Here is a 17416-nt window from a genome sequence, read left to right on the forward strand (position 1 = left end):
TAGTATAGTATGTTGTCCAAAATCATGAAAAAAAGTCATAGTATAGTATGTTGTCCAAAATCATGAAAAAAAGTCATAGTATAGTATGTCGTCCAAAATCATGAAAAAAAAGTCATAGTATAGTATGTCGTTCTCAAAATCATGAAAAAAAGTCATAGTATAGTATGTCGTTCTCAAAACCATGAAAAAAGTCATAGTATAGCATATTGTCCAAAATCATGAAAAAAAGTCATAGTATAGTATGTCGTTCTCAAAATCATGAAAAAAAGTCATAGTATAGTATGTTGTCCAAAATCATGAAAAAAAGTCATAGTATAGTATGTCGTTCTCAAAATCATGAAAAAAAGTCATAGTATAGTATGTCGTCCAAACTCATGAAAAAAGTCATAGTATAGTATGTCGTTCAAAATCATGAAAAAAGTCATAGTATAGCATATCGTCCAAAATCATGAAAAAAGTCATAGTATAGTATGTCGTTCTCAAAATCATGAAAAAAAAGTCATAGTATAGTATGTCGTCCAAAATCATGAAAAAAAGTCATAATATAGTATGTCGTTCTCAAAATCATGAAAAAAGTCATAGTATGTCGTCCAAAATCATGAAAAAAGTCATAATATAGTATGTCGTTCTCAAAATCATGAAAAAAGTCATAGTATAGTATGTCGTCCAAAATCATGAAAAAAAGTCATAGTATAGTATGTCGTTCTCAAAATCATGAATAAAAAGTCATAGTATAGTATGTCGTCCAAAATCATGAAAAAAAGTCATAGTATAGTATGTCGTCCAAAATCATGAAAAAAAGTCATAGTATAGTATGTCGTCCAAAATCATGAAAAAAGTCATAGTATAGCATGTCGTCAAAAAAAAAAAGTCATAGTATAGTATGTCGTCAAAAAAAAAGTCATAGTGTACTTTACTTTTTATGGCATACTACTACTATGACTCAGCATGGTATACTATGAAATTTTATTTAGCCCCTTTCGGTCACGCACCTTTTACATTCCTGTCTCATGTCCATATCATAGTCTGAATCAGTCAACATTTACAACATGGCACAAGTCTGGATTCAGTGATGTCACATCAGTGTAACTCCACAGCGGCACAAGGTAGATTTGCACATCTTAAGCACTGAATTAAATTTATCGATCATCATCTCTCTTGCAAAACCACAAAACACCCTAATGAGCCAATTCTCAGTTGCTGAGGAAAGTTTTGTCATGTAAACTTGAACCTTCACAGCTACGTGACACCATATGTATGAAAAGGTCTTTTGAAAGCTTCTGCTCTGTGTTCAAAGCTTTGTTGAGCAACAGCCATTTTTAAAGCTTCAAGACCTTAAGTCAGTTACTGGATGCTCCTTTAATGATCATCAAAATTCTCAAGTCTGTTTAAGTACTTCACCTACCAACAATAAAATCTATAGAAGCTAAGCTCCAGTTAACCATGGACAGAAGCAAGCAATGAAATACACACACTTCCTTGACTCAACTCAATTGCCTGGGGACAAATGATGAATTATAGCCGAGCTCCTCGTGAGGTAATCTTAATTAACACATACAAATACCACAAATAAATATGCAGAAGGTCATTCATCAATAATTACGCCCTTGTGTTGGCAGTGGAAATTTAAGGCGTGGTGGTGCAGAGTGGTTTAGACTAGATAGACCAGTGACTCACCAAGCACTGGTACAAGAAAACATATGACTGTTATCTCTTAATGTAACTCATAAATTTACATGTGAATTTGATTACTTTATTATCAGATCTTATATAAGTGCTCTAAATGAAATATACACAATAATACTGTAAAAATGTTCGACAGGTTTCCATTTATAAACAATAAAGGATAGACAAACAGCAGGAAAGCAGAAAACCACCTAATTATAGTAGCTTACACACTGTGTATGGACATTTTCAGGACTGAGAATAAAAGTACTTTTTAGAGGCCAGTTTGTATAAGACACTTGGCCTTACAATGTTTTGCACCCTTTTTCACAGGTTTAAGTTAAAGATCTTAGACTTTTGTTATGGCTGGAAAGATATATTTCTCAAATTTTGGTCACAGTTGTTAAAATCCATGTTTCCAAGAATCCTTTTCCAAGATAATCCATCCACCTGACAGGTGTGACATCAACATGCTGATTAAACAGCATCATTACTACTACTATCTCCAGTGTCATTACCCTGAATTTGGCAGTACATCCAACCGGCCTCATAACCCACCTCAGAACCTCCACATCCAACATCTTCACCTGCAAAATCGTCCGACCACAGAGCTGATGCACCATCAGGTTTGCACAACTGAAACATTTCTGCAGAAAGCATCAGGACAAGACTAAGTGAAGCTCATCTGCATGCTTGTCATCCTCACTTGGGTCTTGACCTGACAGCAGTTTGTCATCATAACTGACTTGTGCTGTCGTGAGGACAGCTGGATGTACTGCCAAATTCAGGGAAATGACATTGGAGATGGTTTATGGCAGTGAAATGAGCATTCAGGTCTCTGGTGGACATTCCTGCTGTCAGCAAGCCAATGGCACACTGCCTCAAAACTTTTGCCATATGAAGCTCTAACAAAATGTCAGTCAGGAGGACAATACTTTTCATGCTCAGGCTGTAAGTTTCTTTCTCACCCTGCCATTCAGGTGACACTGTCTGGGTAGGTCAACTGAGTCATCAGCTGATTCACAATCAACCAGCAGCACAGCGACACGCCTCCTCTGACAGCCTATCATCTTGCTGCTTTAAATATGGTTCTTTGCTGCCGTCATCACCACCCAGTCTTTATGGATTCATCAGCCTCAGCACTCAGCAGCCTCAGAGTCAGCAGCCACTTCCACCACTAGCATCTGGTGTCCAGGCGCCAAAGACTTCTGTTAATCGTGTTGTGTATAAAATATGATCTTTACTTCACTCTCCTGATTGAACTGTGTCTTCGTGTTGTGTGATTAATCTGCTCATTTTCGATGTGACCATCACAAGGTACACCTGTGTAGTAATGAGGCATCTTGATATGCCACACCTGTCAGGTGGATGGATTATCTTGGAAAAGGAGAGGTGCTCACAAACATACAGATTTTAACAAATTTGTGACCAAAATTGGCCCTCTGTGTGCATAAAGAACTCCTACATCTTTAACTTAAACGAGAGAAATGAGAACAAAAACAAAAGTGTTATGTTTAAATTTTTGTTCCGTATAAATGCCATACTGAGAGACGCAAGGAATTTCTGGTGAAAAAGTTGTTTGTGGCAGTTAACGTAGACAACACAAGGTTATCTTGCAGTCATTGTCCAAGAGCGTCAGCCTTCGCCTGTGTGAAATTCCTGCTGTTCACCAAACTCATATTAGATGTCTGCTGTCCTGCTGCCACACCTCTGAGTCACTGATCACATCTCAGAAGCTACATTTAAATATGGTGAGACTGACACAGCTGCACAAGTTGTTGTCAGACAACTTACAGAGATAACTTCTCTTGAATCAACAGATCTTTTATCAATGTGATCAACTGATAGCAACCACTACTGAATGGTTACCACCTTTGTAAAAGTTATCAACTGCAGCTTTAAGGCAAAACCTCCCGTCTCAACAAGGAATCAGCTGACGTATACAGTGTCAGACTGAATAAATGAAGTGAAATCAAAAGGTAATTCAGTCTGATTATCAGGGTGAATACTGCTGCAATGTATACAGGTGATTTTTGCAGCCTTCAGTCATTGAAGTCCGTTTTTAAGCCCCCATCTGCACGCACCTCATGACAACTGTGCTTGGAAACTAGTCTTACTGCCAAGCTCCAACAGAAGCTGTCATATGACCGGAATATCGCTGGTAGCAGCTACCAGAACTGTCCATGAGAAAAACCGCCCAAGACCACTGACCCTGACCTCTGACGATCACAGTCTGTGTTGCAGGAATATGAGAATTAACACATTTAAAACCACAGTGTGCAACGTGGCAACAACATGCTACTCCAACAGAAACAAACAGAGAACCAGTGTGCTACATGTCAGAGCAGCACAGTGGTCACCAGGGGTGGAGGAAGTATTCAGATCCTTTACTGAAAGGAGCAGTGTGTAGGATTTAGTGGCATCTAGCAATGAGGTTGTAGATTGCAATGATCTGTTTACATGTAGAGAACCTATGATGGCCTTCAGTTAACACAAAAATGCGAAATGCCTTCTCTAGAGCCAATGTTTGGTTTGTACCTCAAATCTGTACACAAGTGCAGTGCTGAAGTAAATTTACTCTGTTACATTCCACCACTGTGGATGAAAGTCTTACCTTCAGTATGGTGATGTTCCAGGTGAAGCTCTCCACTGCCTTGTGCAGCTTCCTGCCCTTCAGCCCCTCCTTCACGGCCAAGTCATGGAGGTTCTCATGAAACTCCATCGCTGCGAAACAAAGACAGACGAGAACGAGTGTCGACTTGGTTTTCGTGGTTGGAATTCGTGGTGGTTTGTGAAACAGAAGAGCAGCTGTGAGGTGACTGAAGTCTGGGAGATATGACTGGGTGCTAGGCCTGTTGTCACTGTGAGGAAACACATTAGAGCAAAGGCACTGTCATGTACTGTCAACATTTCACAGTCTCCTCCCGCAGCAGAAGGGCTGGCTGTGTGGAAGTCGAGAGACTCTCTGGCTGTGGAGGAGGATTCCTCTCTCATTACTGTACGTCTGCAGTGTGATAATGGATCGCAGTAGCTGCTGTGGCAGGTGGACTGCATGTTGAGTCTGAAAAAAGTAGGTGTGAGGATTGGATTTCAGAGGTGAGAAAGTGAAACTGTAACTGTAAGAGCACCTGCCGTCAAGATGTTAGTATCTCTCTGTTTTAGGAAAAGCAGAGAGACTGAAAAATTGATTTCTGTTCAGTAAGTGACAGTTATTTGAGAGCTAACAAAAGACAATACATCCGGTTTCTTTGGTCTTTGTTGTTTTAACAGTTCACAGTGTTGCATTAATGTTCACTGTGTTGTCCCCATCATCCAGGAACAGTCTGCTGAGCATGTGTGCCTTCTTTCAACACCTTCCTTCACCATCATAAATCTGCAACTGTATCCCAGAGTGAAACGTTAGGAAGCTGAGGGGTAGAGCACAGCGGCACATCTCAGCGAGGTGTTGATGGGATGTCAGGGGACGGGAGTAGGCAAAAACTGGTGAACTGGAGGGGAAAAAAAGAGAAAGCAAAAAGGCAAGACAACTCAAAGGCAGAGAAGAAAACAAAAAGCAGAGTTGAAGGAAGCAGCGAGGCAGGATGAGAGGGAAAAGAAAAGAGCCCCGGAAACAGAGAGAGAAGCAGAGGAGAGATGCAGCGTAGGCAGACAGACATGACGTTCTTTCACTGTGGATTAGCATCAAGGCATCGAACAGAGGAGGGATTTGTCTCCTGAGGAGCTTTCCCACCTCCTCTCTTCCTCTCTCTTTCTTTTTTTCCCCCACTTTGCATGACTGAGTCTGACTAAGGACATGTTTAATGTTAAGTTGGCTTTACAGTGCAACCCTGACACGGCAGCAACAGGCGACCACAGTCAGTGATGTAAATAAACCAAAGGGAGATGAAGCAGAGCTCCAACTACGCACACAAGCCCATCGCTGCGTAACACACACTCCTGCACTGGAAATTCCTCGCGAGAATGCACACATTTCCGCTCGAAGAGCTGATATCAGCCAGAGTCGGTCCTGGCCCCTGTTGGTGCTGTTGCCATGGAAACATGGCATGCACATGAGAGAGACCCCCTTTGGTGTGAAATCACCATAATAGGTGTGGGGCTGGGCTGTTCTAGAGCTTCTCAGCTGAGGCTGCCACCAGAGCTCAGGCGTGAATATAACCTCCAACAACTGACACATTTATCATCTTTGAACCTCTTTTTTTTCTATTTCCTGTGTTCTAACCAACGTGTAAAATTATTTCTCTCTTCGATCTCAGGTTGCAATTTTATAACTACCGTGCTGCTCCTGCAGCACATGTGAACCAACCATGACCATGCTGAAGAAGGTGCACAGTTTCCTCTATCTCACACGCACGCGCGCGCGCACACACACACACACACACTGAACTCACACTGGAGGTTGCCTAGCAACACTTTATGGAGTCTGGCAGGCAAGAAAAGGGGGAAGCTCATTCTCAGCAAGGCATGTCAGACTGATCTCTGTGAGGTAATGCTGCAAGACGGCAACTGTACAATGAAGGCAGATGCTCACGCGCCTCCAGCATGAAATAACTACAGTATGGAGCTGCAGATCAGAGGAGCATGACCTGAATTATTTATCAGACTGATAATTCTTTCAGCTAGAGATGATTGTATCTCATCATGCTATAGAACGCCACTTCAGACACTGAGCTGAGGAGAATCTGTACACCATGACTGATTAATAAAAATCCAGCTACGTCTGCATCTTAACTTTTTTATGATTTATCATTTAATCTGCTGGTTAATTACTTAGTCTATGAAATGTGGGGAAAAAAGAAAAACACATCACAGAGGCTGAGATGACATCTTCAGATCACTTGTTTTTTTGACCAACAGTCCCGAACCCAAAGATGTGTAATCTGGATTTGATCATTGCAACACTGTTTTCCCTAAATTTGTACCGACAGGATCCCCCCTGCCAGGCCAAAAAAATTAATAATTAATCTTCAATAGCCAAACAAACTGCCAAATATGCACATATGCCACTTCTCATACATTTCTGTAGCTCTTACAGTTACTGTTATATTTTTCAAAACAGTGTACATTTGTATTTGCACCTTAGCGTTCACCAGTTGACATTTTTATGATTCCTGTTATTAACCTTTTTACTGTTAGCATTGTATATGATTTAAATGTGTACCTTAACTTTAACCTGTTTACCTTCATGATCCCAACTGCTTACTTTGAAAATGTTTGTATTTTTGATTTGTGCCTTAACCTGTCTGTATTTATGACACTTAGAATTAGCCTGTGTGCATTTCTGACATTGTGCACATTTGGTTTTTGCACCTCACTGATAATATTTTATTCATATTTTGTTCTGTCTCTCAGTATAAATTAAGTTCTTATTTGTCTCATCTTGATTTACAATCTTTTATGACACAGAAAAGGAGAAAGGTTTCACATCTGAGAAGCTGGAAGCAGCAGACGTTCTGGATCTTTGTCAACAAATTTGATAATCAATAACTGGTACAGTTGTTTTGTACCAAACTGTTTCTGCTTTAATGTTAACTAATATGTCTTTAACTGTCCCAGCAATAGAGGCTGGTGGGTGAGGGAGATCGTGCCTTTGTGGTAGCTCCGAAGCTTTGGAATAGCCTTCCACTCTCAATTAACTTTTTAGTGGTTTTAATATTTAAGTTATTTTATAATCTTTTTTACAGTTGTAATTGTTCTTACCAATTTTATTCTGTTTTATATTTGTGTACATTTTATATTGCTATATATGTGTGTGTGTCATTCTTTTATTTTGTACAGCACTTTGGTCAGCTGTGGTTGTTTTTAAATGTGCTATATAAATAAACTTGATTTGATAGATTTAATGCATAGCAACATCCAGATGGAGATGTAGTGCAAAATATTTCACAAAACAAGATTAAACAGAGAATTTTTTTTAAAAAAGTACAATCTCTCATAATAAGAAAATAACCTTAAATCCGTTCACTGATCTTGGGGAACTCACTTTAAAAGGTATTTTAACATATCTAACACAAACACTGGCCCTTTGCTTTGTCTTCTGCAAAATGTCACTGCAGCTCCTCCCCATAAATTTACACTTGGCATTTAAGAACATCTCCTGTACTGATCTCGTTAGTCTGCAGCAGCTTCAGACGTCCATCTGCCCTGAATGCTAATTGGAGCCTGAGAGAGTGTCAGGTGAGGAAGTGACTTCCACGTTTGAGCTGCAAACACCTGACTGTTTCCTGACTCTGTCTTTGTGTAGGTCGTTTTTTTTTCCTCTGAGGGGAAAGTGGGCCCTGTCTGAGCTGATGTGATGGATTATTCACAACTCTAATAGCTGTTGCTGCTGGAACGTTCCGCTTGCTGTAACGGGGGAATTGGGTTTGCAATGACCCAGTTTCTACACAACAGCCACACACGAAACCACACCACATGCACGCATCGGAATACAAACAAGTACATGAGTGCACACACACACACATCACTGGGATAAAATTATGTCAGTTCGGGATGGAAAATAAATCAATGCTCAAGTTCATCAGTTTGCCATCTGTTGTGTCCTAGTTTGCGATTGTTGGCTGTTGAATTGTCTCCAGCTGATTTTAGATAATCATATATAATGGTGCTCTGAGACCGAGAGCGACACAGAGCTTCTGTGGAAGCTTTTCAAAAACAGGTCTGGTCTACTTGAGCATTTTCACTGCTGTGTTATTCATCTGACTGTTGTTTCATGAAAAAGAGTGATTCACTCTGACAAGGCGTTATCAGTCAGGACGAGGGCTCACTGTTGCATCAGATCCTGTTGTTTCCAAAATGGACAAGTCATGAAATGGAGTGTTATCTGTCCTCAAACAGGAATTTACTGATTATGTAATGCAATTTCAAGAGGAACTACGCCCATTTTCAAAACTCATAAATGTTACTTCTAGTGAGCAGGCTCAACTCTTCCAAATCCAACACCTAGAGTGCTAAAACTCCAATCAGTGATGTCATCAAATATAAAGTCTGGAGTTGCGCCACAGACAGTTGTCTAATTGAATTTGGAAAGATGTTCTCGATCAGAGGTTCCCAAGCGGTGGGTCGCCGGTCCATTCTGAATAACCAACAAGTGACTCACAAATGTGTCATGCTTGGATAAACACACTTTATTTTAAATACAGTGAATTTTCGGCACAGATATTTATTTTCAAGTGCCATTTCCTGCTGTAGAGTGAGTGACTAATGGACAGCTGCTTGACAGAGACAACCCAGCATGACGACATGGCCAAAAGCAAGTGTGACGCCAAATGTATTAAACTGTGGATCATGAACTAATGAGTAAGAAGAAATCTGGACGCCGTGAATGGACCAGTTGGGAACCACTGCACTAGATGACACTGAGAGCAGGCAGGGGAATGTTCTGAGTATGTGGGTGCACTTTCTGTTTCAGAACTGAGAACACTACAACAGAAAAGAGCTCATTTGGGTATAAAAAAGAAAAACAAACATCCTGTAGATCCACAAAGTCTGGCTCTTTGAAGCAGCTTTTGACTTGATACTGAAATCACAAGCTTGAGACTTGTCTCACTAGTTTCTAGCTTTAAGAGAAATTAGTTTGTTTACTGTTACTGATTTTACTTCCCAAGGGCTGTTGTAGTAACATATAGGAATTCTTAATTTAGGTGATGCTCCCTCTAAACACCCAGACACCAAACCAACAAAGAAATAGCAGCGACAAAAGCTGACTGTTGCGTCGCCTGTGTCTCAGCCAAAAAGATGCTTAGACAAACGGCAAAGACTTCAGCCAACCGCCAACCAGCAGGTATGTTCTGCACCTGCGTGAGAGGAAAGAACTCTCCATACCAGCAGGGGGCAGCAGTTTGTATTCATCCTTCAAAAAGTTAAACTGGAAGACCAACAGGACATAATCAAGATGCTAATTAGCCAGTTGGCACATTAACAACATAACACAATGTTGAAAGAACAAAGCATATTTACCATGCACTAGTGAACAATTACAAAACAATTCCAAACCATTTCTGTTAAAGAACTCAATGGCAAAAAAAAAATCTTAACTATTGTAACAACTTTGTTTTGACCTCACCCTGTCATGATTTTAGCCGTTTTTGTACTTTCTTCACCTCCATTTCTCTTCTCATGCACTGAGCTGAACTGCCAATCAGAGTGACTCTCATTCATAGACAAGCTCCGCTGTTCCAGACAAAAGCCGACAAGGGCCAACGAGGGCCACCAGTTGAGATACACCACAAAAACCAGGGCAACAGATGCTCACCAACAGCCAACCGTCGGCTTGGTGGGCCCTAAAACATGAGATGGTAATGATGTAGAAAAAGATCTAACAACGTCTGGCAGACCTCTCCGTCAGCCTAAAACACATTGAATTATTTCAAAAGAGTGACTTATGTAAGCCCCATGGAGGTTCAGCAACAGGCAGAACTCGCGCAGCACAACAGCTGACAATGCACACTTGTACTTGTGCTCTACGAATCAAACAATGTCAAATATTTATGTGTTGAGCCAACACATTTGCAGAGTACATATTGTAAATAAAATACTGTAGATCTGTAACTGCTGGCAAAACAGCAGGTGGTCTTCAAAGTACAACAAGAAACATGCTGATTAAAGCTGTGCGGACGAACAGAGTCATCACTGTAACTCAGATACAACTCACTCATTTCATACCGTTTTTAATCTCACAGGCTCAGCTGAATCTGAACCAAACAGACAACAGTCAAAACAAAACTCTTAGCTGCACAGATGTGAGCAGAGGCTTCAGGGGATCTTCCTGTTGCCAGTAAGCTCAACATCACAGCGTCTTTTTTCCCAAAGCCACTGACTGGTTAATTGTTAAGGGCTGGAAAGGTGGTTGAACCGAAAACACCAAGGAGAAGACAGCATGACGCTTTTGATCATGGCACTGGTTAAAAGAGACAGGCCTCCTCCCCTCTGATGTGCCAAGACAATAGAAACTGAATATTTTATATGTCCATCCGTCTGGAAACCAATAAAGCTGAGCCGTGGTAATGATGGTCCCACTCTGCCCCCTTCCCCTCTCACTTAGCCCCTTCAGCAGGCTTATTCAAAGATAAATTAACCTTCTATGATATTTAGATGGAATTCTTAGCCAGACAGTGCGTTATAAAGCATATTAATGTCAAAACGACTCTTCTCATTGGCAGGTTTTACTCGTAGACTGCAACACTTGTTACATTGAACAACTGTCGCAGAATAAGCTGACCTCTGAAAACAACAACAGCAGAGGAGGAGAAGTGCCCATCCTTCAGCAGCATCCTGTCTGTGTGCATATCCTTAAATCCAGCAAAGCCTTCACTGACGAGCTGCCAATCAAACTTCCTAGAAAAGCTCACTGGCGTCACTCTGCCTGTGGCCACATTAAGTCATCCTGTCACAATAAGCTGGAAAGCCAGGACAGCACAAACACATTAAACACACATGTGAGAGTCTAACTAGTATTGAGCGTCTGGTGGAGAGGAACTATAGACGGACTGCCATCTGTTGGCTTTGATGTTGTCCAGTTCACTCGTCTCTCTGAACCCTAAACCTCGCAATTAGAATACAGCACAGAGGCTGTTACTGGCATGAATCAAACACCTCTGTCTGAACCGCAGCTTTTCAAAGAGAGGCACTGACTGGATCACATACTTGAACATGATTCAAATGGTAATTCCACTTACGCAAATATGCAAAGTATAATCAGATCTATTGAATTTTAGATTGAGTGATGTGTGTAGTGTGGCTTCAGAGAGATGGTGGGGCCACTGGGAAAGCATTCAGGTGTCTAATGATGTCAGGAAACAGCCTTTCAGGGTCATCCTCCCTCGCCGTCTGACCGTTTCTTACCTGCTTTTTGGGTTTGTAGAATTCTCTCGTACACCCCATCACAGGTCTCAAGCAGAGTCTTGCTGGTCTGGATCACCTGAAAGGAGACAAAGCATTTTGTTTATAGATGCCTTTTTTTCCACATGAGAATGACTGCCATCCCACAATAAAGCAGGGAGCCGTCTCCGTCTGGTGGCCGGGTGTTTCTATCCAGGGAGGGCTCAGAAACACAAGCTGTTATTACAGGCACATCGGTGGGCGTGGTCGCTGAATTGCATTTTTGAAAGCCAAAATTAGAGGGAAGGAGACACAAGCAATTAGGGTGTTTATTAAAAGTTACATTTTCTTCCTCCAAACAGAAACTGCGTCTTGTCTTACAGAGATATAAATGTCAATCTTGATACTTGGTTTTGAAAGCATCTCTGTGAAAGAAAAGGCAGACAATCAGGTCGTATGATTATGATTGGAGTGAAACGTAAACACGTGAATCATTTTGAGGCAGAACACCACCGTGTTATCTGCGAAATTGCAGCTGTGAAGGATGCTAAGTTTAGCTCCTGTGGTGTTATGCTCAGCCCTAATTGAGTGCACAAACTCTGCTGACCTGCAGACTGTTAAAAGTCTCATGGTGGCTGTTAAAGCAGACTCAAAGACTTTGGGAAACCATTTACATATTAAATGCCAACACTGCACCCGCTCTTCACCCTACCCTAAAAAAAAAACCCTTTGGCTTCCTAACACAAGGACAACAGCCCAGTGGTGTTTCACAAGGTTAATGATGCATATGTAGCCTGTCATGGATAGAAGTAAATAAGCACCGAGTGAACAAGGTGCCTGACAGACCATCTGGATCTTTCTATTCAATTATCTTAGTAATAGCTTCATTGTTTTATCTGACGGAGATGATATAGCACCCAAATGTTGCTCTGCTTTTCATTTCAATTAGTGTCTGTGGGGCACTGAGGCCTTTGTATATGCAGGATTACTGTAATTGTCTTGTACATTTCCTTGTACACTCCCTAAGTGACTTAAATGTGCTGCAAGGTCATGTCACAAAGCCAGGCCGCCCTGCTCTGCTGCCAAGAAGAAAGGGAAGGAAAGAAAAACACCATTTCAATCGAGCTCTGTGTAACAAAGCCTGAAAAAAGAGCAGTGACCAACATCATGCCCCTGAGATCGATCTCTGGAGCATGCCAGCTCTGTGGCGGGCCAGCAACAGGAGAGAGGGAGAGCAGGGAGGTGTCGGGAACAGAAGGGAGGGAAAACAAAAAAGATGGAAACTTTTTCAGAAACACAGGAGAGCAAAATTTAAATTCCTCTCACTCTCATATTATTGGCAGAGGCAATTTAGTATTATCAAAGATTAAAAGCCTTTGCACAGTCAGTTGTTTTTTTTTTATCTGAAACTGTTGCACGTCTAAAAATAAATACAACTTCACGTTGTGTCAATCATGTTTACACACTGGGTCCGAAACTTCCGCCTGTCATTAAAACTGTTTTTCACCTCTGTCAAAGCCTTTAGAGACGTTGCCCAAGAGTCAGTGAAAAAAATGTGGCGGCGGGACACAGACACGACAAGACAGAGGAACTGGTCACACATGATCATGCCATGATTCAGACAGCCTCTTTCAACAGGTCAGATAGTGATATCCAGGTGGATGATGATGAAGAGGAGGATGTGGACCGTACACAGAAGGTGGAGGACAGGATTTTTTTCGGATGATGGACTAAACCCCCCCCCCCCCCCAAAAAAAACAGACTCGGTGTGCAAAGGCTTTTAGTCTACATTTAGTCAAATCCCATTAAAAGACCAAAACCAACAATGAATAAAATGTTGCCTGTGAATCCAAAACCAAGTATAGTGTATTCCTGAATGAGCCACACTGTTGCACTGCGTTGTTCCTTCCACGTTCCTTCATTACCATGAATCTATGAACGTGGGCAGCAAATGTTGTAATGTGCCAATATTGTGAATTTGATACGATATTTGCCTAAATATCTCGATACGGATACTGAAACAGTAACACATCAAAAGGTCTACAACATTAGTGCCTGAATGTTTGCCAAACATCGCCCAGCGCTGTCAGAAACACATCCTCTGATTGGTATATGAGACAAGAACGGAGCCTCTGATTGGTCAACAGGCATCATGGATGGCTAACAATGAAAAAAACGGTTTTCAGTCCAAAAAATATATATGAATAATGACAAAAGATAATCAGAGTCAGATTTATGATGACAAATTCATTTTACAAAGTCTCCTAGTGCAGTTTAATCCTGGATGATTAAGCTTGTGAAAGGGCCATGATTGCACTGGAGCGGCATGACGGTTAGCTCCTGGGCACAAAAAACAAGTCTATCATACGCATTGTTTCAGGGATATTTAACATCAGCAACGTCGTGTCCTAAATGACACTGTCGTCCCAAAGGTAACTTCTATAGTGTCCAGTATGTCAGATTTTTCTTATCAATCCTGTTCAACGCTTGACTGTGAGAAAGACTCACGCAGGCAGCTCAGCTGTAAAAGTGAATATTAGCATCTAGGAGCCGATTGGAGTTGGAGCTGATAAATACCTGTGACTACAAGTCAGGAGTGAATGCCAATTTGTAACATATGCAGGAATCCTTAATTCCAATACCTTTTTAAGACTTTTTTAAGACCTCCCAGAAAAACCTTAAGACCTCATCGCCACTTCAAGCTGTCGTTAGCAGCAACGCAACTTTAACTTACTAAACAGTTGTAGTTTGCAATTAAATCTATGGAGCACAAACATACAACAGAACTCAGATAAGATGAGAAGGAATAAAGCTTGAAAGAATAAATTAAACCAAAGGCAGGTTTATTAAAATACACCTTAGGTCATAACAAGTAACACAGCTCTACAGCTCAACATCAGCTATTCAAAGCCAACTTGCTGAAAACAACAACCTTATGGCTAGCTCCTTGCATGGGGGATTTAGGGCTGACCCTAAATCAAAGCTTCGAAGCTTCGAAGCTTCGTAACTTCGTTCGATGGCACGGGGATTCAATTATGAATAAAAAAATTGAATATTCTGCCTTTTTTTCTCCCGTTTATTGGGGGGACCTTGAATGCAACACTAATCATGCCGTCCGTTTACGGTTGTTTTTTCCCCTTTAGCCATATGTAAACTCAAAGAACGAGAAGCAATGTCTGTTAGGCACGTTAGATTCCATGTTCCAGTTCCAGTTTGTGTTTTTAATTGATTGATTGTTTTTGGTTGGTTGACAAATAAAGACCGGCCTCATTAGGCCGAGTAAAGAAGTCATCTGGTCTGATTGTTGCATGAATTGCCTAACAAAGTTTCACAGTACATCAGAGAACAGGGATATTATTATTGCCACGGGTTATTTGAAATGGACAAAGGTATTCTTTACTGGTGAGTTAAGGGAGAATAGCTATCATGTAATTAAAAAAGAAAACATCTCCGACAAGGAAATAGAAAGCCCTACGTGGACCTGTTATCCTGCTTGAACACAGACGACTAAATTCTTGCAACAATGTGACTCAAAGTAATGATAAAATAGATTTTATTGATGTAAAATAATATGCTGATGGTGACATTTTCCACCGGTCCGCTGCGCTCTGAGTCTGGTGTCAGTGACACATGCTGCTCTGAGTCACGCATCTGTCTGCTTGCGCTGCAGTGTGCGCCAAGGGTTTAAATTTTTAGTGTTAAATCAAAAAGGTAAATACTACTTATCAGCAACCAGAATTATTTTTTCGTTTGAGAATATTTTTATCTTATTTCTGGGGTTGCAAGAAACTACCTTTTCGCCATTATTTTTAAGTTATTAACTTTTTTGGACTTTTTTTTCGCTCAGCAACCGCTGATGGCAGTCCGAGTGTGCCTACACATTGTTGTTTTTAATAGTCGGGAGGAGGAAAATAAATTATATCATTATATCATGGATGCTTTTTGTACAGTGTAGCTTGAATGCCAAGAAAATTTAATACTTAATAAAATCGCAATTAAGACTTTTTAATACTTTTTAATGGCCTTAATTTTCTGACATTTGATTTATCAACTTTTAATACTTTTTAAGACCATGCGGACTCCCTGAACCTTTTCAACAGCCAGATATTACCAGACTTTAATGGGACTTGTGCAGTGGGAAAGAAGCTTTGGTGAGAGTCATTCCTAAAGTACCGGTACCAATATAATACAGTACAGTACTGTTTTTAACAGCAGGGCATTGTGTTACTTTTCTGGGATCGGTATAGTGGGAACTGTGGTTTATTGTGAAACACTCCCACATTCACCATCCTGTTGCTGGAAATACTCAAGAGCACCAAATGTGTGTTCATCCTCAACACTAGGCCTTTTTGAAAGGTGAAATTACTGTGCATATTTGTGAGCCATTTTTTAAGATGTAGGTCACTAGTGTGAACCAATAAACTGAGGGCTGAGCGCCACTGGGTCAAGACGTCAGAAAATATTGAGTCGAGCGAAAACATGATTAGTTTTGATCTTTTCATTAGACTTGTTGACAGTAAGAAAGATAGAGAATAACACCAGACTCATCACATAAGAGCGCTGTGGTAAGAGAACAGTTAATTAGGAACTCTTTCATACTGACGATTGTTTCTAATAAATTACTTGTGGAGTTGTTGTCTTCTTATCAGCATATACTGATTTTATTCCCACTGGGTAGTCATGAGGTCTGATGCGATTTGTTTTTGTGCTTTGACACTTCCTTGTGGTAAGTCCATATGATTACTTTGTCCATTGCATCGTCACAATTTAGATGTATAACTTGTGAGAAAATTAATGGGGGCATGACAAAGTGAGGGATTTTCCAAAGACAAATATAAACACGCAGCCTTTTTTTTTGGGCATGGTAATACAGAGGCCATCCCCTGATGTCGTGTGCTGTATGGGGGGACAGACACAATCTCAAACACCCATGTACTGAATCACCATGTTCACGCTGCTAGCAGTCATGACTAAGTGATTGTGGCTGTTTTGTGTCACTCCGCAGCTGCAGTTGCGGCACTTAGAGCTGTCGCACACGCTGTGATTACTTCCCTGATGGGAGAAGAAATTACCGTCTTGGTGGCAGCGGCAGCATTTCCAATGTATTTAAAGGCACATTCAAAGGTAAGTGGGTGGACTGTGGCCCCATTTGCACACTAAAGACCACCTCTTCTAAGTGCTATGTTTAGCTCTATCATTATTATTACCATACACATTTAACAAAGACACAAATGCTATTTATTTTAAAGGTGATTTTAGCAGTGCTATTATGTAGGTGTGAAACTCATACAAAATAAAAGGGAAGACATTTTAAACAAAACAGACCTTAAAAATGAACAAAGCTGGAGATATGCAGATGAATAATAATACATGGAATATTTATATACACAGTTTTAATATATTGAAATACCACAGAAGAAATAATATTGGCTTTCTGTCAAACATAACAATGACTAACATATGGGCTTTGTATTCCCCTTGGTTCAGTGTTTGAGAGATTGTGCATTCCCAGCTCATCTCTATTTACAGTCCCTGCCCTAAGTTCATCTGTTGTGAACAAAAACAGAAATCAGAGCATATTATCTAAGACCACAAGCTGGCATCACGCTGAGTCTCTCCACCTTTTTCTCAGCACACAAATGGGCAGGGGTTGAGACCCAGATTCTATTTTTGCCAATTAAGCGAACGCCTGGTTACTCCCAGTGCTGGGTTTTGACACAGTGCCTGAATTTCTAATTGTACTGTTCCATACATTATTTAAAACTCTTTAAATCTGGCTCTCCTCCTTTTATTTATGCCTCTATATTTGCCAGCTCCCTTTCAGCCGTGCACCGTCCTGCGCACTGTCTCCTCTGGCACTCTGCTGATGATCAAGGCCTGCAGCTGTACACCACTTAAGCCCTTGTGCTTAATTTATTCGATTTTGGTCCCCAAA

General features: G+C 40.8%; 1 protein-coding gene across 1 annotated transcript in view; it reads right to left on the reverse strand.

Annotated features, from left to right (window-relative positions):
- The window catches only part of LOC125892544 (inactive phospholipase C-like protein 2), a 53467-nt gene that overhangs the window by 6953 nt on the left and 29098 nt on the right, over positions 1 to 17416 (reverse strand). The window contains exons 4-5 of the mRNA XM_049582528.1: positions 11506 to 11581; positions 4280 to 4389 (exon numbers count right to left, since the gene is read on the reverse strand). Of these exons, the coding sequence (XP_049438485.1) occupies positions 4280 to 4389; positions 11506 to 11581 (186 nt within the window). The remainder of the gene's footprint in view (positions 1 to 4279; positions 4390 to 11505; positions 11582 to 17416) is intronic.

Source organism: Epinephelus fuscoguttatus, linkage group LG8, assembly GCF_011397635.1.
Source record: "Epinephelus fuscoguttatus linkage group LG8, E.fuscoguttatus.final_Chr_v1".
Lineage (NCBI taxonomy): Eukaryota > Metazoa > Chordata > Actinopteri > Perciformes > Serranidae > Epinephelus > Epinephelus fuscoguttatus.